Source organism: Grus americana, chromosome 1 (assembly GCF_028858705.1).
Source record: "Grus americana isolate bGruAme1 chromosome 1, bGruAme1.mat, whole genome shotgun sequence".
In the NCBI taxonomy this organism is placed as follows: Eukaryota; Metazoa; Chordata; class Aves; order Gruiformes; family Gruidae; genus Grus; species Grus americana.
The window spans coordinates 57631376-57656864 of record NC_072852.1 but is presented as its reverse complement, the minus strand read 5'-3'; the positions used below and the strand labels follow the sequence as shown (position 1 = coordinate 57656864).

At 45.4% G+C, this 25489-nt stretch overlaps 1 protein-coding gene across 4 annotated transcripts in view; it reads left to right on the top strand.

The window, feature by feature from the left end:
• The window catches only part of CACNA1I (calcium voltage-gated channel subunit alpha1 I), an 89477-nt gene that overhangs the window by 3783 nt on the left and 60205 nt on the right, over positions 1 to 25489 (top strand). For all 4 annotated transcript variants that reach the window (XM_054831475.1, XM_054831465.1, XM_054831454.1 and 1 more), the window contains exon 3: positions 15654 to 15751. In XM_054831475.1, coding sequence (XP_054687450.1) covers positions 15654 to 15751 — 98 coding nt within the window. The remainder of the gene's footprint in view (positions 1 to 15653; positions 15752 to 25489) is intronic.

The following is a 25489-nucleotide window of genomic DNA, read 5'->3' as shown; positions in this document are numbered from 1 at the left end:
TGGGCAGCTGAGATACCTCCATCTGGCTAGCTGCGTGACAGCATGTTTTATGAAAGAGCATAATCATTATTTGCTGCTATTGTCCCAGACGGTGTTTTGGTTACATAAACCATGTATTCAGGCATTCATTTGTAGTTTTCTCCTCACTTCCTTGGAAAGCCAGAAGCTGTAGTCTTAGTTAGCTGAATTCCCTCATGTGCCCCTGCCCTGCTTGCCCCTGCTCCCCACGCAACCCAGCAGCTCAAGGAGGAAGACTCCATTGTCACTAAAAATGTTCAGTTTCCATGGCAATAGGAGCTGACATCACCAGAACTTTCTCCCCTCTTGCACACTCCCTCCCCCAACCAGCTTCAACACGTTTTTTTTTTCAGAAAGGATTAGAAAAAAATCAAAACCAAAACAACAGTCCCGAGTCAACGCTCTCCTTCATTGTTCCCCTCAGAGCTCCTAAAACCAGCCAAAGTAATTTGGGTTGAAGAATGCCGATGCCTTAGCGTGCACAAGCAACCAGGGCTGCAAGTTCAGCTTGCCGATGCTCCAGTTCCCAACTGCTCGCTAGCGACAGGAGGTTGCAGGTTCCCAGACGTTTCAAGCAGACTGTGCTTGTCACCAGCTGTCCTGGTGGGAGTCCCTCTTCCCCTGAGTTTATGATTAGGTCTTGTCTGTCATCATTTGTTTCCCACAGTGATGGGTGTGTTTGGAGAGCTTGATCTGAGGCAACTTTAAAGGGCAGCTTCCAAAAGTGGAGCACCTACTAAGTTTTGAAAGTTGAGGTAACACTAATCATGTTGGAAACACAGGCTAGTGTCTCTATGTGCATTAATTTCGGAGAAAAGCCACTTATTTCTGGGCTAGCACTCATTAGCTTTTTGAGCAAAAAAAGTGAGCAATTTCTCTTGCTGTACTCCATGAAGCAGTTGTGTTTGCGTGCGGTTGGAGATGATGCTGCTGTCCCTCTGAGAAGGGAGATGTCCCTTTGCATGACTCTGTCCTGAGGATCCCTGGTGCAAGGAGTGAATTCATGCAACCTGCCTGGCCTCGGGGGCACTGATTCCACTGAGGGTGTGTTTGTTCTGCCTCTCTTGAGCCAAGCACTGTAATTAATGATCTGTGGCGGGGATTATGTCTGTCTTTGCCCTCTTCTGTGGCATCCCATGACGTGTTCTGTTGTGCAATTTACTTGTGTAAATAGGTAGGTAGGTTAAGGGGGAGGGGGCTTCACTAGGTGGCCAGGGGGATGATTGTGATGACAAGTTTGTGCCCAGAATATGTCCAAAACTTTTCCTTAATTACTTGCTGCTTGTAGTTTAATAGCTGAGGAGAGGCTGGTGTATCTTTCAGAGAACGCCCCGTCTTTTGCCTCTCTCCATTATCACACTGGAGCTTGCCATGTAGATTTCCTAAGATGTGGTCAAATCCCATCCTAACCTTGCCTTTGATGGAATGGCATGACTTTGTATGTTTTGGCATTTTAGGATGCATTTGCAGTGGTTTTTAACAGCTTTTAAAAGTGGTGGACATCAGAACAAGACACAGTACTCTCTAGTCATTTCTGTGCCTTCGGTGGTAATGCAGTCACTCTATCGCAGCCTGGAATTTCCCTGTTCCTACAGCCAAGGATTGCAGTAGCCTGTCTAATCAATCACTGCATCCTCCCTATCAATTCATTCAGCTGCTTTCTCCATTGGCTCCAAGCTTGGTTGGTTGGGGTTTTTTTTCCTCTCTTGGTCTCCTGTTCTGAAGAGAGAAATTCCCTTCCTATTAGTAGGAATAGCAAACTTTGTTCCCAGATGTAGGCTGTTACATTTGTTCACACTGGAATGCATATTATTTGCATTTCCAAAGCAGTTCATACTGTTCTATATCGCTGACTTGTCGTCTTCATTTTTTTTCCTCCTGTTCTCCCAAAAATATGCTTCAACTGCAAAATCCATCATTCATTTACTTATTTTTTTTAATTTTCTGCCAGTTTGTGATAAATAAATAAAGAACAGAGCGGCAAGAATCGTGCATTACAGAAGTACATCTGCTCACAAATGAGTCCCCATTTACTGTTGCATATGAGGTTTATTACTTAGCCAGTTTTTCTCCAGCTAATGTATGTCATGATGATTTCATATCATTCCAGCCATATCAACATAATTACTTGTGTGAACCAGACTTGTAATCTCATAAGAAATTATAGCACATTAGTTTGATGATGTCTATTTTTCCTTAAACCTGTGTTGATTATGGTTAATTTTATTACCCACCTTTAATCTGTAATCTATCAAAGCTGCATATTGGCGATTTCATTACTGTACTGTGATCAGCATCAGTCCAGTCATCCTACTGAGATCACTGTTTTTCTAAAATACTGGCACAATATCAGAATTTCTCTGACCCTTGGATGCTTTCCCAGTTTTCTGAGACTAATCAAAAATCATCAGTACTGGTCCAAATCTTTTCTGGCCATCTCTTTTAAAACTCTTGGATATAAATTGTCCAGGCTTGCTTATCTTAGAATATCCCTATTTTGATAGGCACAGCCTGAAATACTTGATCACAGCTGGAGCTGAAACTAGCTCATTATCATCTGTGGTACACATACATCATCTGACCTTCCCCACAGAACTTTTTTTTTAATTGAAGTTTTCTGCTTTTTTAAACTGTTCGTGACAATTCTGTTTTCTTGTTCCAGTGATTAACTTGTACCATTTTATGTGCTCATTCAATTCTCCTACAAATTTTCTATAATTTCCATCTCCTAATTTATATTCATTGGTATCAACTTCCCCTCTCTTGCTTTTACATTGTTGCTTTTGCTTTCACTTATGTTGTACTATCTTTTTAGCCTGTTCAGCTTTCTTGTTTCTGTTGAAGCTTCTTGGATACCTGATAAATATTCCTAAACGCCACTTGATTGTCATCCATGGTTCATGAATTAAAGCCTTTATTCTGACTGGTTTGACGCATGGCTGTTTCTTTGTGTGTTCAACTTCATGAATATGGCCTCTCTAATCCACCAAGTATATCTAGTACTGTTCATGACCTTTCTTGTTTTGTACATAACACATGTAATCAAGTAGTCCTAGCTTTAAGTTCTATGATTAAAAAAAAGAAAAAGCACTTTATAGACAGTCTCTGTATCTTCTATCCTTAAATGCAATTGTCTTTGAGTTGTAAAGCACATCACTGTAAATGCTGGGAAATTGCAAGGATATCAGGTGTCCCCAACACATGTTGCCTGAATTCAACTCTTGCAGATAGATAATTGAATGAATTACAGACCAATACCAAGAGAGCTAGTCAACTTGTTTTCTAGCGTGAACTGGACATACCTAATCACATTCATAGGATAATTTGTGTTGGAAAGGACCTTGTGAGGTCTCCAGTCCAATCTTCTTGTTCAAAGGAGGGTCAACAACAAACTCAAAGTTGCTCAGAGTTGTCTAGTCAAGTCTCGTAAAACAACAGCAGATAGAGACTGCACCACCTGTCTGGGCCCCAGCCCCACGCCTGATTTCTCTCTAACAAGTCTGAACCTCCCTTCCCTGCTTGGATTTATGTCCATTCTGTCTTGTTCTCCTGCCACACACTGCTGTGAAGAGCCTGGCTTCGCCTCCTTGCTGACCTCCTCGTGGGTACCAAGGAGTTGCTGTTACGTCCCTCCAAAATCATCTCCTCTTCAGGTTGAAGAAGCCCCCATCCCTCAACCTCTCTTCACAGGGCAAGTGCTGACTGAGCTTGCTGCAGCTTACCAATATCTTTCTTGTATCGGAGGACCCAAAACTGAATGTGCTATTCTAGATGTGATCTACCAAGTGCAAAGCAAAGGGGATAATCCCTTCCCTTGTCTACTGGCTGCACTCCTGTTGACGCAGCTTGGAATACCATCAGCCTTCCTCACATGGACCATGTGTCGCCTGCTGGCTCCCAGGACCCACAGGTCCTTTTCAGCAGAGCCACTACCCATCAGTCCTTAGGCAGAGTGTCAGTCCAGCACAGGTGCAGGACCTTGCATTTGTCTGTTGAATTTCATGTCAGCCCATTTCTCTAGCCAGGAGGAATTCTACTTTATATGGCAGAAAATTAATCCATAACTATTCATTTCCAAATTGTCACCGATTCCATACTAGAAAATGCCATTTTTGACAGAGTGTGCTACTCCCCCTCCCTTTCTGTCCACTTGAGCCTCTCTAGCTAGGTTAAAATCGTTGATTTTAATATTCCTTTCATGCAGATCTTCCCACCAGGCTTTCTTAATGCCATTTAGGCTGTTTATGCTCATAAAATGAACAATTCCTATTCTCTTTATTACTCAGGCCCCTGGCACTGGTGTATAGATGATATCGTTTTTCTCCTCTTTACATCTTTAAGTGCCTTGATTAGTTTTGTTCTTGACATGGAGGCTCTGTAAGAATTAACTTTTTTCCTAATTTCATCACTTTCCCCTTTGGTCTTTCATTTAACAATCTCTTGACTGGTCTGTCTCTCAGTTCCCTAAAAATTAATTCTTCTTCTAATGAAATACTGGTTAATATTTCTGCTTCTCCAGGGGTAGCCCAGTGCTCTGCAAGTCTCCTACCCTGTGTGGCTGGCCAAGCCAGCAGTTTGTTACCAGATTCCTCCATCATCTTTGCCTGTTGGCCAGGATGGGCCAACAAGGAACTCAGCTGAATATTTCTTGTCCATCTTCTTCAGAAATTGTCTATAACCTGTGACATATCATGATAAGAAAAACAGTTTCAAAAATGCATCATCATGGGTAAATATTGTGTGGGAAGTTTTAAAACCTTCCTAAGTTTGTTTTTTTAAAACCTTGTTTCACTTATTATATGGTAGCATAGCTGTCCTGATATCTTCATTTCTTTTCCAAAGCATTCTTTTGTTTCTGAGTAGTTATGCAGCCTTTGGAGAGGGCTTTCTGGCATCTCTGTACAGCTGGAGATCCCTTCTCAGGCATGGCTGATAGCCCCATAGATTGAGCAGAACGTTTCTTCTTGCTCCTTGTGCTTTTTGGCTAGCTGCTGCTTGAGGAGTGCTTTACGCAGTTTCCACACTGGGAGCCCAGAAAGTATTGTCCTCTGTTAACTGAGATTATTATTAGTACCTTCTCGCCCTGATAGTTATCTACTGTCCTTGATTTCTGCTTCCCCTAATTCCTTAGATATTGCATCCTTTCTTCCATAAACCTGCAGTGATGCTGCTTCCCGAATCCATCCGTCCAAGCTCTTTTCTAGCCTGTGCAGCATCAGTGCGTGTACTTCTGAACACCAACTCTGTCCTTACCAGGAAGGCACCTGTTTGCACTTACGTCCCCAAGTTCATCCCTCTGTATTTCAGCCTGGGAAAGGGGGCTGGCAGCTCCCTAAAAGATAAGTACCAGCCACCCCCTAAGCCCCAAATGCCCACCTGTTCCCAGGAAACAAAATTGGCACCGCGCGTTGCCCTTCCATGCTGGGAAGATGCTGCTTAGCTTGAAACGCAGTGGTTGGCCTTAATCTCACAAGATGGGGAAGCGTGTTGCCAATCTTCTGCTTTCTCTTTGCTTTTAATTAACTATGGTCCTTCAGGGACCTGGCCAGAATTTGCATAGTTATGACTTCAAAATCTCAGACAATTAAATACTTATTAGCAGCAGTGTAAACATCAGAATGCTCAGAAAATCCTAGTTAGCTAATCTTCGATGTCAAATAAAAGTTTCTATAAAACTATGGCAAGTTAAAGAAAACTGTAATAAATACAGCAATTAGGTGTTTCAAGCAGTGATCTGATAAAGATGGAAACCAGCAAGCAGCAGGCTAAACAGCATCTTAACCAAAGGCAGAAATATCAGAAGCACAGCCCTCCCCCCCAACATGCACTCACTTTTTCCTCTTTAATGATACTAATTATTTCATTTGTTTTCTCCTAGTAAAACTATCCATAGATGTGCAGCATATTGAAATGAAAGCAGTCATCAAAATGAAATGAATCACACCAGAGAAGAATCAAAACAAGGAGGGAGTGGTACCCTGCATGTGTTATCTGTAGTTCTCAATTATTGCCTCTGATTTTTTGCCTCCCTAAAAGCTAATTCCCTACCATGTGAATCTTTAGCTTTATTTAAAAAAACAACAACAACAACAAAAAACCCAAAAAACCCCACAAAACAAACAACTCCAGCAGGCTTGCAGGACCAAAATGCAGACTTTTTTTTTTTTTTTGTCTCTAAGCACTGAAATACCGAGCTTGGTGCCTGTGTTCAGACTCCTGGTTTTCAAAAGTGAGGCCCCGTCGCTCATCTTCAGTCATCTGAGCTTGGCAAGTCCCTCTGGCTTTCTTATCACAGTGTGAAAACCTGCTTATGTCTTTTCATATCATGTCTCCAAAACTATTAAGAAACTCTGACGTTTTCTCTTAGTACACAGTTTGGAGAGAAATCTGAGTGTTCAGGGGTGGGAAATAATCACATTCCAGGCAGCAAGGGACCAGTTTCACAGGCTCTGGAAGCTTTCAGCAGCTTTTGCTTGCAGAACAATTAAAAAAAATTAAAAAAAAAACCCCAAAACTGAAAAAACCCCAGACAAACAAAACCCCAAGTATTTTGTACTGGGGGGGGGGGGGGGGACGGGACACACGACACACGGCAGTTGCAGGTTATTTTTTTAAGCATACTCAGCATGGTAGCTCAGGAGCTGACTGTGTAATTAGTAATTGATCTATCACTCCCTGAAGTAATGTCTTATTTCTTACTAACAAAATTATAGCCTCTTTAATTATTTTTTTTTAATAAAGGGGGGTAAAAAGGATGTAAATTTTGCAGTCCTTGTTTCGCTAGCAAGGGTGTGGGTTTTTTTCTTCTATCTTTCAGCTTTTACGTCAGCAGAGAGTTGCCTTTTTGCAGCGTGACGAGCTCTGACTTTTAAGAGAGATGAGCAGGACTACTTAGCTAAGTACTGTCCTGGTCCTGGCAAGCACAGAGTTAATTTCACCAGGAGCCAGGACAGGTGACCCAAGCTGGCCGGGGGGGGGGCTAGTCCATACCATGTGACGTCATGCTCACCATAAAAGGGGGCCAGTCGGGCGGGGGGGGGCGGCGTGGTTTTTCGGCGTGGTTCCGGGACGGGCTGAGCGTGCGGTCGGTCGTTGGCTCGGTAAATTGTTCTCTGTTATCACCCATTGTGAATATCTGTTATCAGTGGTGGTGTTGGTCGTTCCCCTCTCCCTTGCTGTCCCAGTAACCTGCCCTTACCCCAACCCCCGAGGCTTTGCCGTTGTTTTCCCGTTCTCCTCCCCGTCCCGCCGGGGGAGGGGTGAGTGAGCGGCCGCGTGGCACCCGGCTGCCGGCTGGGGCTGAACCGCGACAGGTACACCGTGGTTTGCAGAGCAGTTTAGAGACCTACTGTGTGATATCTGTCCCCATCCCATATGATGTTATTCCATCCTTTCTGCGGTAGGTGTTGAAAGGAGTTTGACTCATCTTTTTAGGGTGCATTTTTGAAGTCTGGCCCCAGAGGCACCAAACTGCGCAAAACGTGTGCAAATGCCTGTGTCACCGAAATCTGGGAATAAACCTCGTAACACCAACGTAGCGTTAAAAGGTAGGCGTTCTTTATTGCAGCGCTGGATGCACGGGGGACAGCTCCACCCAACGTGCGTGCCAGGTGATCACCAACACACAGGTTATATAGGATCAAAACATACATACTCATCGTTTATCTCAGAAAGGGCAGTCCTATGCTAATCATTTCTTAGAATCCATTTCCATGTTCTCCTCCCCGTCACGCATGCTCAGTGATTTGAGTCGGTGGTCCTCAAGGGTCTCTGGTGGTCGTCAGTGGTCTTGCACCCATGTCCGCTGCGTGACCCTCTTCTTGCAGGCACGCGCAATATCCTTGCTGTGGATGCACCTGTCCATAACGACTTACTTCATAAGATTAATATCTCCAAACCTATTGTTCAGTTTGGTAGGGACTGTACGTGGAACATAGCAGCATTGTACCTTGCCATGGTCAGTTAGCTTCATTACCTATTACCTTGGTTACAAACTAATTATCTCAACCTGATTCTATAGTTTCTGTTTCATGGCCCCTATCCCACGGTTACACCTGCACGGCTTGCTCTTCAAGTACATATCAAGTGAGCTGATAGCCGGCTGCCCGGCAGTGTCTCCTGCACCACGGAGCCACCTACGTCCATACAGCAAAAGATCAGGTCCAAACAGCCTGTCAGTTGGGAGCCAGAGCACCCATGAAGACAGTGTTTCTAAGGAGGAGTCCATAGGTGACTGCAGCCCTGATGTGACCCTGGGGGGGGGCTGCATGTTCTTAGCACACCCCATGCGGGACGGTGCCCCGTGCTGTCTGAAGCCTCTGCCCGTTCCCGATGCACCGGTAAAGGTTGTGCCTTCTCGCAGCTGTGAGCAAGTGAAGGAAATAGTGGCGTGGGCCACACCACAACTTTCTTAGCAGGGAGAAGGGGACACCTAGAAAGAGTTTTTAATTTCTGCCATAGCCCCCGGGACTTTTGGGGGCAAGTAAGGATGTGGCTCTAGCTGTAGAGCAAAAGGGCTGGCACGGTGCAGAAATCTTAAAAAAGAGGTCCCTCCCGAGAGCCCTGCAGCCCTGGGGCTGGCAAGTAGCCTGTTTGCATGTGCTGTGTGTTTTTCCTCTCCACTGGTATGTGTGCGTCCTGTAGCTGCAGACTTGGGGTGGAAGCAGTAGCTCTCCTGTCTTGCCCAGCATCTGGGCAAGCCTTGTCAAAATCTCCCGGCTCCTCTTCTGACTTCTCCAGAAGGGTTTGCGAGAGATTGGATTAATTCCTCACCGGTGCCTGCCTGCTTACAGCTCTCCTTGTGTACGAGCTAGGGCACATCCAGCCTTAGCAAGGGCTGACAGGAGCTGTCTTGAATGCCACGCATGCCCCACGCTCTACCTGTTCAGCTGTTTGCTCTTCCTCCTGTCTCCTTGCTGTTGCCCCAGTGCTGATGATCCCCACTATCCAGGCGGTTGTGACCACCAGTTAAATGGATTTTGCTGCCTGCCCTCCTTTTCTTGCACACCACAGATTCAGCTAACAGAGCCCTGGGGGAGCCCGGCCAGTCCCGTTCTCCGCGTCCCCTGCCGACTGCTACATCTGTGGCCACAGAGGGCCAGGAATGGGTGGGTCTAGCGATGCATGTGCTTTTTAATTTAATTTCCTTTCGTCAGAACAGCTCATTAATATAAGAGGGGAGATACAGGACTATTGGAGTACATTGTCCAGGGAGAGGACCGACTTTACTTCTCCTTTGCATTGTAGCCACAATCTTTGAGGCCAGAGCAGAGGCGGTGAGACCTTCCTCTCATCCTGATGTGTACTATAGAGGTAGGAAGATTTAGGGGTAAACCAGTTTCCCACCACCACCCCACAAACTGCAGGTGGGAGACTTGAGCGGTGGGATGGCTCACATATCAGGGGAGTGGACACCTTGGTTAATGGAGGGACGTCAGCTCCAACTCTGATATCTGAATTAAAAATTCAGACAGGGAAAACTGGCAGACTTAATCTTATATTTTCCCTATGACTCCTATGTTTGGGATCTTCAAAGTGGTAGAAATTTCAGTTTGTGGAATTTGATAACCAAATCAAGGAACCAAGGACAGAAAGACATATTCTTGTACACAGATGATGTTGGTTAAATCACATCTGGTCATGGTATAGGTACACATCAGGCTTAGACCCCTGACACTGCTGAGAAGCTGAAGGAATTTGGAGCAGGGAGCAACGAAATAATCTTCTGCCTTGGTAACCCCAGGTGCTCGTGGATGCAAAGACCGAATATAAGTCCACAGGCAGAAAAAGCTTCACTTTGCACAGACATTCATAGCAAGCCTGAAATTACAGCTATGAAGTCACAGCCACGAAGTTTGTGGCTTCAGTGCCAAACCCAAATTTATTTGACAAAGAAATATGAATTGATTAGACTGCAGTTAATTAGATTTCAATTGAAAACCCCTATCAGAGAAGGGGAATTAGGCAGCTTTTGAATTTTACAAAAAACATATTGGCTTTGTGTCATAAGAAAAATACTGCCTCGGTATTTTTCATGAATGCTTCTAGAACATATTTTAAATATTATTTCTTGGCTGCTAATTTTCAGCAAATAGAAGTTCAGGAGCTAAGATTAGGAAAGTTAATAAGTATTTAATAAAGGTATAAGGAGATGTAAATATGAAGAGGTAAATAGTGATGTTTGAACAGTTTTAATCATGGATTTCATTGAACGTAATTGCAAGGAAGCTGCTAGCCAAGCACTGCATGAGTATGTTATCTTGGGTTACATGTACAGCAAGATAAGGTCTGAATTTTCTGGACCCCTTACATGGTTTTCATATTCTCAATATGTCTATTTTAAATAGTCTTAGTTTTTATTCCTCTACCCTGCTGGTCAGTCTGCTCTCCCATGCCTAGCACAGAGCCATGCTGGCCGTGCATTTCTGCTGTTGGGCAGCAAGCATCGCTCTTCTCTTCTGAGTTTCATTGCTGCTGGGGAAGTGGAGAATGCCGAGACAGATCCAAGCCCGCTCTTGAGCTCGCGGGTGCAGAAGAGCAAAAGAAGTGCCAAGCAGTAGCTGATTGAAGTTATTCTGCTGCTGTTGAGACCTCACAAGCAGTGAAGGTTTGCAATGCTGGTGGTTTCTGTGCCCCCTCGTCCCCGTGTGCTTGCTGTCCGCTCCAGCGGCTTGGCATGGGACGGAGGTACACCAGACTAGGCGCTTTCTGGACAGGGTCAATGCGCTAACAAATTGCTCACTTGTTCCCCGTGCTAGCTTGATCTCATCTCTGTTAAAGTCAAGGTCTCTTGTGTGTTCAGCTGAGCAGACTTACCTGGGTATAGGCTAACGTTCATCAGCAAGGCAAAGACTAAGTCAGAGGAGGACGCAGGAAGTCAGTAGGAAAAGGGATAAAGAGGAAGGTGGAAGAGGAGAGAAAGGATTGGGAAGGGAATTGAAGGATATGAAGCAAAGTGGAAAAAGATGAAGGGAAAGGCAAGGGGCTAACAGAAAAACTGGAAGTTAAGGAGGAAGATTAAAATGAGAGGTGGACATGTTACAGGTGGGCGTGAGTCAGGGGGATGTAGAGAGAGAGAGGAGGGGGTAGGGAGGCAGCAGGATACCTTGAGAGTGGGGAGGGAGGCAGAGCTCAAGCGGAGAGGCTTTCCATGCCAGGCATCCCCCCTGCTTCTGCAGGATGAACACCATGCATGCCGATGCCCCTGTCCCATTCTCCACCCTGTCAGCATTCCCACCGTGCATCAACCTTGAGCTGTAGGGCATGGGGACAGCGTGTGCGTCAATCCCCTCTCCTTCCAGAAGAATTTCGTGTGGAAAGTTTTGAAGAAGAAAATCTCTAGTGAGGGAAGAAGAATTACTGTATAAATTCAATTATCTTGACAGCTCAGTGCTCAAATTCCATCACAGATCAGGAGTTTCTCTCTGATTTAGCATAGTTCCAGCTTCTTAACCTGCCCCTGCACTTGCCCACCCACGCCAGAGGCCACAAAATACTTTAGTGGTGCCAGAAGTGAGCTGCCATTTTCCTCAGGAGAGATGTGCCCCCCCTGCCCCATCACAACAAGGGGAAAGGACAGCTCACAACCAGTACAGGCTTTTTTTCACTTCGTAGGTTTCGTCTGACTGTCCCTGGACCTTAAAGAAACTAAGGTTTTTACAAACAATGTGCTTAAAGCAGCCAGGAAAGAGGGGAGAACTAGATGAAGGGTAGTCAGGCTGTGGGGGCTACCCTTGCTCATGGCACAGAACAAGGATAAGGAGCATGGAAAACTCCTGGAGTTTAATAGGGAGGCAACCATTTTGTACTAGCTTTAACATTTCCCTGCTCTTGGTTTATCAATATCCAGCAAACACACGGTTCCTGGGTTGCTGGTGTGATGAGAATTCGTGCACTGAAGATTGGGTGCCCGCCTGAGAGTCCAAGTAAGCACCGTGCACCTAATCCACCGTCACGAGATCTTGAGACACAGACACGGGAAAGCGTGAACCTCTTGACATAAATCTGCTGCCGGTTTCTGGCTGATCGATCACTTTTTTGTGATGTGCCCTTTTGACTCTCTGTCAGCCTGTCACCACTTCCACATGTGGCACTAGGAGATCAGGTACAGCCCAAACCTAGAGGGGTTACGTGTATAGGGTTTCTAGGCAGAGGGGAGCCATCCTGGCTGGATGAAAGATAAGAGCAAAAACAGCTGGGCTGGCAATCCCTGAAATGCTGCAAATGCCCAGAGACTCTAGCAGAGTTGTTTAGAGATCACGTTTTATTAGAGAAGAGAGTTGACATTTGGATTCATTGGTTTTACCTACACAGAAAATGTGGTGGTTTTTTTTTTAATCAGTGGAGTTTCATTTCACCCCGATCACCTGCAGTCCATCATGGTATGGACATGTTACTGTTGTGCAAAGAGAAACGTGAACATAAGCTGATGCTAAACCCATCACTAGGAATGAAAAGGCAAGAACAAGCAAATTGCAAAATTGCACTGGCATTGTGTTGGAGTTGTTTTGGATATCATTTATGTGACTACAATAGGCATAACTCATCCGCAGGGATTTAAGCATCCTGGATGTGTCTCTGTTATTGTAGCCAAGACCAGGAGGCCTCAGGAAGAACCATGGGCAGAAGGGATCTGTTAAGTGAGCCGAAGCCCTGGGGCCTGCTAGGGCTGAGCTCGTTTTTGTTAGAAGTTGCTTTCTGAAAAATTTAAGTTGCCCTTCTCTGACCCATCCTTGGGAACAGCCTGCTGTTTTCATTGGCATTGTTCAGCGCTTTTTTCCTAGCTAAACTGGAACGTAATCACTGCAAATCTGCAGCCACTGAGGGCTGCAGAAGGCTGGCTCACGGGATGTAGGAACTGTAGAGCTGCAGCTACGGTAGCATTTGTCTTGCTCCGAAAGGACCCATGCTTGCTGCTCTGATGACTATTACTTTTCCAGTGAGATGTGGACTGTGCTATACAAGTGGAAAGCTCATTCTAACGAGGAGAGGGCAGCAGTGTGTACCTGGTTAAGGTGACCCCCACTGAATGCCAGCAACATGGCTGTAGCCACAGGAGGACAAAACTCGAATGGTTTGTAAATGGAGATTCTATTTTTAAGTTAATTTTGTGTGGCTAAGTCTAAGAAAAGATGTCACCTCTGCCCACTGATTTAATCTCAGCCCTAGCTCCGTGCTGTTCTCCTGTGCTCAGTTTCTGTGAGGGTCATGGTGTTCTTCAGGACTTCTCATTTGGTTGCTTGCTGTTCAGAAAAGACCACTTTTTGAAATTAGATGTATTTTGGGGATATTGCATCTGATTGAGTGTGTTTCAGGTTGTTCTGCTACTGCTCGAAAATAATTTTTTTGCCTTCAGACCTCAACTCAGTGCTCTAGGGCATGTATTCTTGTAGGAGAGGAAAGGATATTCTGTGGGACTTCACCAAGCTTGGAGACGTTTCTGTTTCTGTGCATATACATACCTCTTATAACAAACTGCAGCGTAGGGACTCCTTCAGTCACGAAGCTGCCTCTGTGTCGGGTCTCTGTGCTGCGAGGAGATGTTAGCCCATGTCCTGGGAGCAGTACAGCCGTGTCTATACTGTGCTTTGCCTGTAATCACAGTTCCAAAGTTTCAGCAGGTTTGTCCAATTCTGGAGAGACAGCGCACTGATGAGGCTATCTTACTTTATGCTTTTGGAGCAAGGTTGATCAGTGCTTACTTAAATCTCTTTGCACCGTGCAGTTACATCCTTTGCATGGTGCCCTGTGTCTGTGTGTTTATATCAGTGTGTGTTTTTCCTCCTTTATACACAATTCCTAATTTCATCTGACTGGATCCCAAGATTCTATCACTAATACTTTCTGTAGGCTATGTAAGCTTGGTTTGGGGTCGGGTTTTTTTAGGTTGCGTTATTTGGGGATGTGAATACCTTGATTATCTGCATGAAATCCTTCCTCTCTCCTTCTGCACTCAGTGTATGTGGAACTGACAGCTCCAGGGAGGTAAATGAATGCCACTGCATTTCAGAGGAAGAATTATTTCATGCAATTACCCTAAAAGTGCATGAGAGAACAGAGTGAAAGGAACGAGGGAGAGAAAGAAAGAGAGCATGAGAGAGAATAATCACAACACTTCGACAGGTTTACCCCATTGTGTTTGAAAATCTATCACTCTGGCAAGTCCCTTTTGTGAAAGGTGTAGACAGATAACTAGACATTTGCTCTTCAAGGTCCTTTTGAGTGAAGAGGGCGATCAATGGAAGGATCAGTCTGTTTCACTCGAGTCCTCTCCCTGATGTTTCTTACAGACTGGCTGTACCCCATTTCCCTCCCCACATCTCACTTAAGCTCTGTGATTCACTCCTCAGTGGTTCCTGGGGAGAGGGATTTGGGTGCGCTTTAAGCTACTGAACTATAGACTTGTGGGTCTTTCTATATAAATTGTGATGGTTTGGGTTTGAGAAGGGGTGCAGCAACGAAAGTCTGTGCCTGCTGTTCCCTTACCCCCTCTTGAGTATGTTGGAAGGCCGAGAAAAAGGGAGCTTTTTGAAGCTTCATTATTCACATCTGAGCAGAGATTCAGGAGAAGCAGTTCATGTCCTGAGTCTGCTGCTGTTCCATCTGCCAAATTTGTCACTCTCTTGATCCTCTCTGCACATCAGGGTCACCCCAAGGAAGCTGGTGACAACAGCCCATGTCTTCCCGGAGGCCTCATGCACCTATGTTCACTAAAACATGCAAAATGCTTTGAGATCCTCAGGTGGAAATTGCTGGCCAGGATAAATGGTTAGTATAATCCAGTTTCTCGCCATGTTTCCAAGAGGCAGGCAAGTTGCTGGACATTTGCCACACTGGGAGAGGAGCGGAGCGCTGGGCTAAGGGATGCTGTGCCAGGTCACTTTTTTTCACCTGCACCTGCTGCTTTTGCTACAAAGCCAGTGCGTTAGTCATAGCCATTTGCACTTCGAGGTTATTTAGGGAACGTGCTGTTGGGTTAGGAAAGCTAAGGTCTAGCATATGTCCTAAAATTAGGCTTTTCCCCTTTTGGTTGGTGTCAGAAAGGAGTGATTCACAGCTACAGGAGAAGCCTTCCCACCTAGCTGCAGTTACTGCTGTAAGTAGAGAGTTTTCTTTTGTGTGAGGTAAAACAGGTTAGCCAAAGCCACCTCCAGGGACGTCATCCTGCACTGTGAGGTGAGGGGAACATGGGGAGCACCCCGCGGTGCTGCAGGTAATGCTCAACAGGACCGGCTATGCAGCCCTCCTCCTCCTGGCCTCATGGGAAACGTCCACCCCGCGCACGTGCCCTCGCCAGGAGCACACGCTCCTCGTTGGGGCGGCTTCTTGCAGCTCCTTTCCCTCCTGATGGTTGCAGCAGGTAAGTGTTACCGCAGCTCCTGGCCTGCATCCTCACGGTACACTCTCACCGCTTGCTGCCGTCCCACGGACAGGCTGTGTTTTCTGCACAGGGGAGCTGTGAGCTCCAGTCCTGCTCCTGGAGGCTTTGGCTTCGCTCCCCAAAGACTCAGGCTTCGTCCCCATGACTTCCAGAAACCCTTCAATGAAGAAACGACAACTCTGTGACTCAAGCCAAGATTTTGGATTCTTTTAAACTGTCTTTTTCTCTCTTTCTCTCTCTCTCTCCTCTTATGCAGGATGGTGGAGTACTCTCTGGATCTCCAAAACATTAACTTGTCTGCAATTCGTACTGTCCGTGTCCTGAGACCCCTGAAAGCTATCAACCGTGTGCCCAGTAAGTCATGCTTCCCTCTCACACCTGCTCAGCTTGGGTTGTGGGGAATACCTGATCACTAAGGATGCCATTTGTGGTGGTGTTTTCCAGGCTGGGTTCAGGTGCAAACTGAGTGGAAGCTGCTGCACGGTGTGTGCAGGCTTTTCCCCATCATGGGGTCAAGAGGTGTCACTGGATGGGCAGGAAAACTACAGTCTCCCAGCACACCTGCCCTGGTCATCCTTCATGCAGGGCCATGTTGATGGTTCAGGAGCTGAAGCTGAACAATGTGCAGTAACAGAAAGGGTTTTTTCTCGCTCTGACTGAAGGATGTCACAGGTTTGATAACATCTGCAGCCTCAAAAAGGGATGTGTGTGAGGTCTGGAGAGGAGTGAGCTGGTGGAAGCAGGGAGAATTGGTTTGCTCAGGCTTTCACATGCTCTTCCAGATCCTCTCATCTGAAAAATTTTCACGCCGTTACAGCTTAGGGGCGTGTAGCACTGGCTATTTTGTTTCTCCTCCTCACCCTGTGCTTTGTACTCCCTCTTTTGTGCCGACTGTCCCTGCTGCGAGCTGGCATGTGTGTACGAGCCAGGCTGAGCGCCGCTGGGCATAGGGCTGCCGGGGCTGTGCGTGAGCCTGGATGCGTCAGCAGCCAAACTGCTGCTCGCCGGCGCCGTGCAGGTCTGACACAAGTTCCCCAGCTCGGGTCTGCATACAAACCAGAGAGGTGCCGCAGCCCTGAGATGCGAGCCACAGCCCTGGGGCATGTGCCACGCGCAAGCGCTGCTCCCACGTGCTCTGTACCGGTGGTCCCTCCGCAGCCCTCGCCTCCTCCCTTCCCAGAGGATGGGGACAAGACCAGCCTCTTTGCTGTGCTTTGCAGCTTTTATCGGTGCTGAATTGTTTCTTTCCTCTTCTTTCTTTCCTCTGCCTCTCTTCTTTTTACTCAAGTCAGTGTTGTTCTTCCTGCAACCCTGGAGCGAGTGAGCAGGCATTGCCATCGCTATTTAACTGCAGGAAACATTGATGGAGGTGGCTCAGGCTTCGCAGTGGCTGTGTCTGGGTGGATGGAAATGAACTGGCAGGCTGGTTGCATGCTGTTGGGGTTGGGGGGTTGCAAGAGCACTGAACTCGGTCTGCTGTGTCACTCCAAATTTTCTGGCTATCCCCTGTGCAAAGGCAGCGGCTGCCACGTGCAGCTCTGTGAGACTTTAGGTGTTTCTTCCACAAGTTTTTCTGTCTGGCAGAATGGCAGAAACTCTCTTTGCTTTTCCCCATAATCTCCCTAATCAGGCTGTCTGCAGTGGCTAAGACCTTGCCAGAGCTCTCCTAATCCTTCTCGAGCTCCGATGCTCCTTTTTGTTTTCCATATCTGAGGAAGTTTGCACAGTCGATCTCCCAGTCTGCATCATATGTTTTTCCCTTGTGCCAAAGTCGCTTTCACGATGCCGCCTATTTCTTGAACGTGCTACGGAGGTGGATTTCAGGATCTCTGGCTCCATGCAAAGCCCTTCTAGAAAGGGGCCTTGTCCCTCTTCCTGGGTGTATTTTTATCTCTGGGACAGAGGGCGGTGAAAGTTGTGTTGGAAGAACTGAGGCACAGTCCTTTGTGCCCAACGTGGCATGAAGGCGCCAGGCAGGGGAGCAGCTGGTTTGGGCACAGAGCGCGCACCCAGGTATATAACAGGTCCATCATGGGGTGATAAAGATGGGAGCCAAGAACAACCTTTTGTTCTTGTCGACTGTCAGCAGGACAACTTCCCCAGCCCATCTCCATCTCTGCCCCTTTTCCAGAGAGCAGAGGGCTGGTAGCCAGCCACGGTCCTGGCTGTGGGCATGCACTGTGGTGGGAGGGGGCAGCTCTTCTTCAAGGAGGGGGCCTGGAGGTCGTGCATGGCAAGCTCGCCCGTTCCATGACGTGTATGGCTGGCTGCGTGAGGGCAGCACCGTCCTCATGTTATATGGCCCCCTTTCCTCCCTGCTTCGTAAGGAGTCTCGTGAGTCTGTGGTTGAAGAACACTCTGAGGCTGATCACTGTTACCAGGGTAGGCTTCATCCTGGTGATGAGTGGGAACATCCTGAATGACATCCAATTGACTCCTGCAGATGTCTGCCATGTTAATTGCTGTACGCTGGCGGTCAGGAGCAAAGCTTGACTGACAAAAAGTTTTATTCCTATTTATCGGCTGGAACAGCCGGAGTTGCCCCCCCCACTGGCAGGAGCTGCCCCGGGAGGAGCAGTGTGAGCAACATCAGAACTGGCCCACCAGGGACCCGTTCTGTCCATGTGGAGGCACCAGGGATGCTTTTGATCATCTCATCTGACCTTTGTAGAGCAGAGACCATTGAATTTCCCCTGACCGTCCTGGCCATGACGCTGTCTGTGTGCTCCTTTTATCAGTATAAAACTCTACCTGTATGAAATTGATGTGCTTTTAATTTCCACTCTGTGGTTAAACCTTTGTGTATCTTTCTTGCTACGTAAATGTGTGGTTATATGCAGAGAACATTTTGGAAGAAAGACATCCTGCCATTAATTTAAAAAAAAAAAAAAAGAGAGAGAAAGAAATAGTATTCCCTGGGAGAGGAAGCATTGACTTGAGGGTTGAAAACTAGAGAAGAGGCTGTAAACAAAGGCTTGTGATAAATGGGAATGAGCTGTGTTGGAAGAAGGTGCCTAGTGGGGTACGGCAAACATAATTAATGGGACCTTTGGCCACAAATCTTTTTTTAATGTCTTTTTAAAGTTCTTCATTACTGATCTGAAGCAAGAGAAAAGTCTATTAGTGAGACGTACTGATGATACTAAGCTGGAAGAGTTGCAGGTGCTAGCAAAGAAAGCGGGAAATAATACAGCGGGAGGTAGAGGGAGATTGAGGTCTCAGTGGGAGCATGAGATATTTGGGGAGGGGCAGGGGGGTTGACCCAAAGACAGATATTTGGCTGTGTTCAGGAGGCTGCGATGGGACAATGTGGCCCAGTGTTCACTGGTGACCATTTCAAAAGCTTCCATGTGGGCAACTGGATAGGGACTGATTTTCACAGAGGAGTCTGGCCGTGCGGACTGAATAATGGTAGTTTATTTTCAGGAGAATGGACAAAGTGATTAGGAACCTGAGTGATTACTGCATGAGGGGAAGAGTGCTGAAGTGGTGGTTTGTCTGGGGCGATTATTTAGCACCCAAAGAACAGTAACGCTCTAATAATCAGTCAGCATTTGAAAAGTCTGCATACTGAAGTGAGAAATTTCTGGAGAAATTTGAGAGAAATTTTGTACCACATGAAGCAAAAAAAGAAGCAATGCCAGAAAATTAGGGGGTAGGAAATTCAGAATGACTCTAAGGAAACAGTAGCAATGCGTTAGAGGAAAAAGTATCACCAGTTAAATAAATTAAACAGACTTGTTTTATATTCTTGGCAGGTGGGCAAGGCTGAAGTTTAAATGCCCAAATTGGATATGTCTAAATTCTGCTTGCCTGTGTTCATTCTTAACATGTTACTGAAAGCCCTTCCTTACAGTGAGACTTGTGAGGCTTTGAAATAATGTCCCACAAGGAGCTGACAAATGCTATTTGTGTGTGCCATACTTACCTGTAGTGTAAAGGATGCATAGACTCTTCTACCTGAATCGTGACAGACCAAAAAAAAAGGACATCCACGGTAACCAAAAGGTGGCAAACGTAAAGTTCGTTAAGGAAGCAGTTCTCTACCCACTTTGTAATTAGGCTGTAAAACTTACTGCTATGGGAAGTCCTTCCAGCCCCAAATCAAGTAAGAGGCCCTGTGTAAGTAAAATAAATAAAATGGGATTGTCTAAGGGATGAGAGCTCTTCTGGAGATACTTTTAGATTTCAAACCTCCTTGCTTCAGGGTCAGAGCTGATCTTTAGCTACAGGTGATCAGCAATTGATTGCATTTCTTGCAATTCTCAGCAGGATGTGCTACTGACCATTTCAAGTTTGACTTCTGGATGAAGAAGTTTGTGACTCTGACCCACCTGATCATTACTCCATTCGCATGTAATCTTTGAAGTGCAGTAGAAAAAGCATGAGGCATCCTAGTTTTGTAATATGTATCGTGCCTTTATTAGTACTCTTGCTTATCTCTTGCATTCCTGACTACAGCCCCAGCAACGCTGCCTTTTGGGGTTTTGTCTGAAAAATGCATGAAACAAAAAATTATAGATTGTTCTGGTCCTATTACCATGTGATTCAATTCCATGGCAGTGAGATGGTGTGACAAGCCCTGCGAGTCACCAAACAAGTGTAAAGAAGAAAAAAAACCCAAACCCTCCGGGTCTCTGTCAGAGGTAGTTCCTTTCTGCTCTGGGCATGTCTGTGTCCTGGGCTTGGGATGAAATTCCACATCCATTTATTGTTATTGTCCTTTTGCGACTGTGCGGCAGGTTGCTAGGTGAAACGTTGCTGTTTCTGCTAGCTCTTTCATCCCTTCTCGTGGCAAGGAACAAGGTTTGGAAGGGGGAGGCTGGTTTTGTTTTATTTCTGCCTGATTTTGAGCAGGGAGTCTGTGGTCGTTTCTCATCATTTGAATTTCTTTTGCTTCTGTTACTATGTTTTTTTGATACTGGAGCAGTAAATGTTTCTTCAGTTTATTCTTTCATGTTGCGCTGGTCTTATGCAAAGAAAAGTCCTTGCATTGTGTTTGATGTCTTCCAGTTTCCACTTACAATTCAGTAACTGATTCATCATTTGGAAGCAGATTACTTCAGCTGAGCACACTGTACGGAAGTGAAGGAGTCTGTTGCAGAGTGTTGCATAGCAACTTTATTGAATAGAAAGTGTATACATGTGCTAATACTTGGTGTGTAAGTACAGTAATACTTATGTTGAGGTATAGGCGTTAGAAATACAATACTATATTCTTATTACTAGCTGTGCAGGAAATAGAATTTCAGATTTGTGGAAACTTCTGGTCTTCCTAAATTTGTTTTTTTCTCAGTCAGAACAAGAATAAGTATTTCCCATCCATTTTAATATGGTTTTCTTCTGCCTAATTTTAGGTGGTTGGTTTGGCTTTTTGCTTTTTTTCCTATACTTTGTCATGACAAAGAAGTTTAAAACTCAAAAAACCTCAACCATGCCATTCTGGAAATGTTGAAATAGAACATTTCAACTTTATAAAAACGCTCTCCTCTCTTGCTGTCCTCCTTTTCTTTTTGCTAAATGATGCTTCAATAACTATCACGACACTGAAGTGTTTCCTTTTCAATGAAATAGCATTTTTTGCTGGTAAAAGTGCTATGTAGGAAAATCTTGGTCTGGCTACATTTTTCTTTATTAATTATTGTTATTATAGTAGCTCCATGGGTCCAAATAGACTGGATTTCTCTACTTTTCTTCTACAGATCTCAGAGATACAAACCAAGGCTTGTTAGTTGAATCTTCCTCGTGTTTCAGACCTACTGGGTGAGACCCAGCGAGTGTCACCAGCAGACTCAGGAATACAACTGGCATCTCCTAACTCTTAGCCCTGCGTTCAGCTCAGTAGACCAAAGCAGCAATATAAAAAATAGTCCGAAACAGCTGAACCTTGGAATAGGAAAAGCTGATGTTTTGTATTTATATTGCCTGCTTTAAATCTGTATTCCACACCAAGCTATCTGTGTTTGGTGCTGTAACAGTGCCTAAGACAGAGTGGTCTGGCTATGAACCTTGCACTTGGCATGGGGGAAAACTGATGACATTTACTTCTCTAAATGTGTTTTTGAAGAACTAATTTCACTGATGAGCGTGTGTGAAATTAGCTGCTGACTGAGATATATTAGGCTGTAAAACAGCCTCATTTACAGCTAGATCAGACAAAAAAGCAAGCACATTTGATGCCCTAGCAGTTGGAAATGCAAAGGGATTATGAGATTCCTCTTCCGAGACCTCTCCTCTCACCCAGGGTCTTTGCTTCAGATGCCTCAGTCTTTCTGAAAGAGGACTGTCACTTGTTTGTCCTCTTCCAGTGTTGATTCACTTTCAAAACTGTACTCTTCCATTTGACTGTTTTGGAAGTACATGGTTTTTCCCTCATGGGTTTATTTGTAAAGAGGTAACTAAAACTCAGGTGTTAGATTTTCTAAATATTTAAACGTAACCCACACTTATTCTTCATATAAACTGCTCTGTAAATATTTATTATCACATCTCAGTGACACACAAGCCATACTTACTACGACGTGCAAATGTGTAAATACACAGTTTTATCCACACACGGCCACAGTCTTGAGCAGGTTGGTACAGGGACAAGAGTGATGTTCTTTTGCAGTATCCATACACAAAAGTTTAGAGGCCAAAAAGCCCTTTTCATTCCCTAGTCAGGCTATGTGTGACTCGAATGCATTCAGAGATGAAGCTGCCAGATTTCTGTAAGTTCTGTCCCAGGCAGGCGGGCAGTGAAAAGATGGAGAAAAGCCGACAGGGGATGGACGCGACCGACGGGGTCAAGTTCAGTCTATATCCTCCCTTCCCAACCCCATCTCCTAGCCAAGTGGAGCGAAGCACTGGAGAGAGCAATGTGATTTATGCCCGGAGCAGGCCATTAAAGGATGCCTTTCCTCGGAGAGGGGGGGCAGATCAGTGATGGAAATGTAACTCGGAGCTGTACTTTCCTGTGTGCGCAGCTCTTTATCAAGCCAGTCGAGCCCTAAATCAGACAGGCGTCTTCAGGATACAGGGAAACGTTGCGAGGGGGAGCTGAGCAGCGTGAGGATCAATAGAGAGGAGAGACAGAGCGGGGCTCGAAGGAGACGTGCACAGGAGGCGAGCGGCAGGGTTTGCCAGGCACGGCACGCAAAGGTGTGATGCACCTCTGTGCGTGGGGTAATGCCGAGAAAAGGAGGAGAAAAACCCCAAAACCGAAACAAGGGCAAGGACTAGTATAAAGAAAGTCTGTTAACTCCTAGATAAATATGCTGGACAGGTTTGCAAATCAATGCTTCTCTGGGGCTTTTTAACAAACTGGCACAGACCCACATCTTGTAGTGCTGGAGGAAGTCTTCAGTCACTGAAGACAGGCTCCAATTTTGTTTACTTGTTGTCTTATCTCATTGCTGTTTTTCATGTGCATTCCACAGTGTGCAATATATTGCCACATGTTTAAATGGGTAATCAAAGTAAATTTGGGAGGAAAAAAACAAAACAAAAAGAAAATTATATCCCTTAGTGTTAGTGTAGCATCACGGCAGGGACCTGGGGAACACTGAAGAGCAGGAAGTGTAGACCTGGTAATGCCTTGTTTCATACCATGAATTGCTTAGTTCGTTTTTTTGCAGTTGCAGATCATGGGAGAAAGTCATCTTTCCCTCTCTGAATTAGTCTGCTCAATTTCACTGTTATTATAAAAAATATTCAAAAGTCACAAATTGTGTGCTTGTAGGTTGTCAGATAGGATTAAAACCATGAGATTTGAAAAAGGAAAAAAAAAAATCACAGATTATTTTTATTTTTCCTGTGGCTTTCAGACCTTTAGACCTGTGACTCAGACCTTGTAGTCATCTTTTTTCCCCCCCATAGTAGTGAGGAATAGAAACTTCTCTTTTTTTCACTGAGATCCGAGATTGTCAAGTCATAGCAAGATTTCACGCCTGAAGGTTTATGCCACGCATCCCAAGACTCCCAATAAAAAATCACAAGAGTTAGCAGCAGCACTTTGGAGTGTGTGTTATTGGAAGTAAAGCAAGCCTGGAAAAAACAAAAACAGAAACCAAAAAACCCAACCCAAAACCCAGTCATAAACAGACCTTTGTTGGAATCTTTATTTCTCCCTTCTCCTTTAGGGGAACCCGCACAGCCAGAATTTAAAAAATGCTCAGCGCCTCACAGCTCCCATTGTGACAATTCTGCTGCCTGATCAAACAAGCTCAGCCTCCAGTGTACATAGCGCTCTCGAAAGCCCAGCCACGTATTTTGCTGCCTAAATGGGAGCTGAGCTATTTTGCAAAATCTGTCCCATGGGACCTATCAAGCAATGGATACCATGGAAATGTGAGCAATAATGACAGTGTATTATGGGGTGAAAGATAATGTCATATTACACTAATGAAAATTACACTTTGTGTGTGTGTGGGCAGGGCAATTTACAACCATAACCTTAAATTTCTCGATCTTTGTGTATTTCGGGCCCGATTCTCCTCTTCACACACGTTTCACCTAATGTCACGTCACTGCCTGCAGTAGAAAGAAACATGATTCATGCTAATGACAGCAAGAGGAAATTAGCTCCCTTAAATCTTAACCAGAAGTTGCATTAACGCTATTTTACGTACTATTTTGCATTATTCTGTTCTACTTACACAGCACTAGAGATGTGTAAAGAACTTAAGGCTGTTTATAGAACGGAGGCAAGTGGCTCATAGCCAGGGCACTGGCATTAGCTTTTGTCCCCGGTGTTAGGTGACCCCTCCAATTCTGAAAGCAAAGGTGGCACTCTGTGTTTTTAATAGAGTTTTCACTGAAAGTGAATGCAGTCATCATTGCAGTGATAAATGGGGAAAAATTGAGATGATCAGTGAATGAACAACAGTAGCAGGTGGTAGTAGGTGTTGCTTATTAGATGTTCGGTATTAGAAAAAAGAACAGAATGACAGAAATCCTCCAGAGACACACCTCTCTAAGAAATAATCTGACACCTGGCATCACTCTCCGAGACAAGGTTACTTAACAGCCCGAAGCTTGCAACGGTTAATGGGGCAAGAGAGTGAAGAAGGGGGTCCTGACTGAGACCTTTGGCTGTGCCCGTTTCTGCTTACGTCACAGATTACGTGGCTACCAACCATGCTATGGCAGTGCATACTGAATGTGAATGCCTGTGGTGGATGAGCTTTGTGCTGCTACCCATGGACCTTAGCCGGGCTCAGAGCATCCCTAATAGGTTGCACAGAGCATCCCTAATAGGGTGCAGCCTGCTGAAGAGCTGAGGTGCCTCATTCTGTTTGGATCACAGCAAAGCATGGATTGAGGCACCTCTTTTTCCAGGGATGTCAGCATTTAGGTGTCGAGCTAAATGCTCTGAATTTTGCCCTCGTTCTTGAGGCCGCTGTAACTCTTGGGTCATGTCTGTAATTAGGAGGTTTCACCTCTGGGCTTGCTTCTTCAAAGCACCTGGCAGCTCCACCTGGCATGGCTCTGGTTTCTGGTCCTTCTGTAGGACTGGTGAGGCTCCAGCTCGTCAGGGAGGAATTATTTTGTGTGCTGGGTCTTGTGCTCCTTGAACAAAGCTGTGAAATATGAGAGCTTGGGACTGAGCTGACTCCACAGGGTCTGTTTAGACCACCTGCCTTCTGTGAAAGGCTTGGAAGGTGAGACTAGAGTCTGACCCTTCAAGCCACAGTAAATTTTTGACATTATTTATGATCTGGTGAGAAGATAATTTTCCCTGACCTTGGTGTGTGTTTATCTTAGCATTCTCCAAGACTTGGTTTGTTTTGGGGTTTTTTTTGAGGGGGTTGGTTGTGACATCTTGACATTCTCTAAAAATATCCTTTATAAAGACATCTTCATTACCCTGTGATAGAAGCTGGGCGTCTCCCTCTGTAGGATTTACTGCTGGTCTCCAGCAAAGAAATAACTACTTGTGATGTGAGCCAGGCCAGGACCCCACGGGACTTGTTGCTATATACCATGCTATAAGGAATTATAATTTTCAAGGTTGCTGACACTTCTGTATGCTAAGTCTCACTAGGAGAGGCCTATTTCCTTGACGTGTGTATGACATTTGTTGGTCAGGTAGGAAGGCAAGCTCTGAGAGAT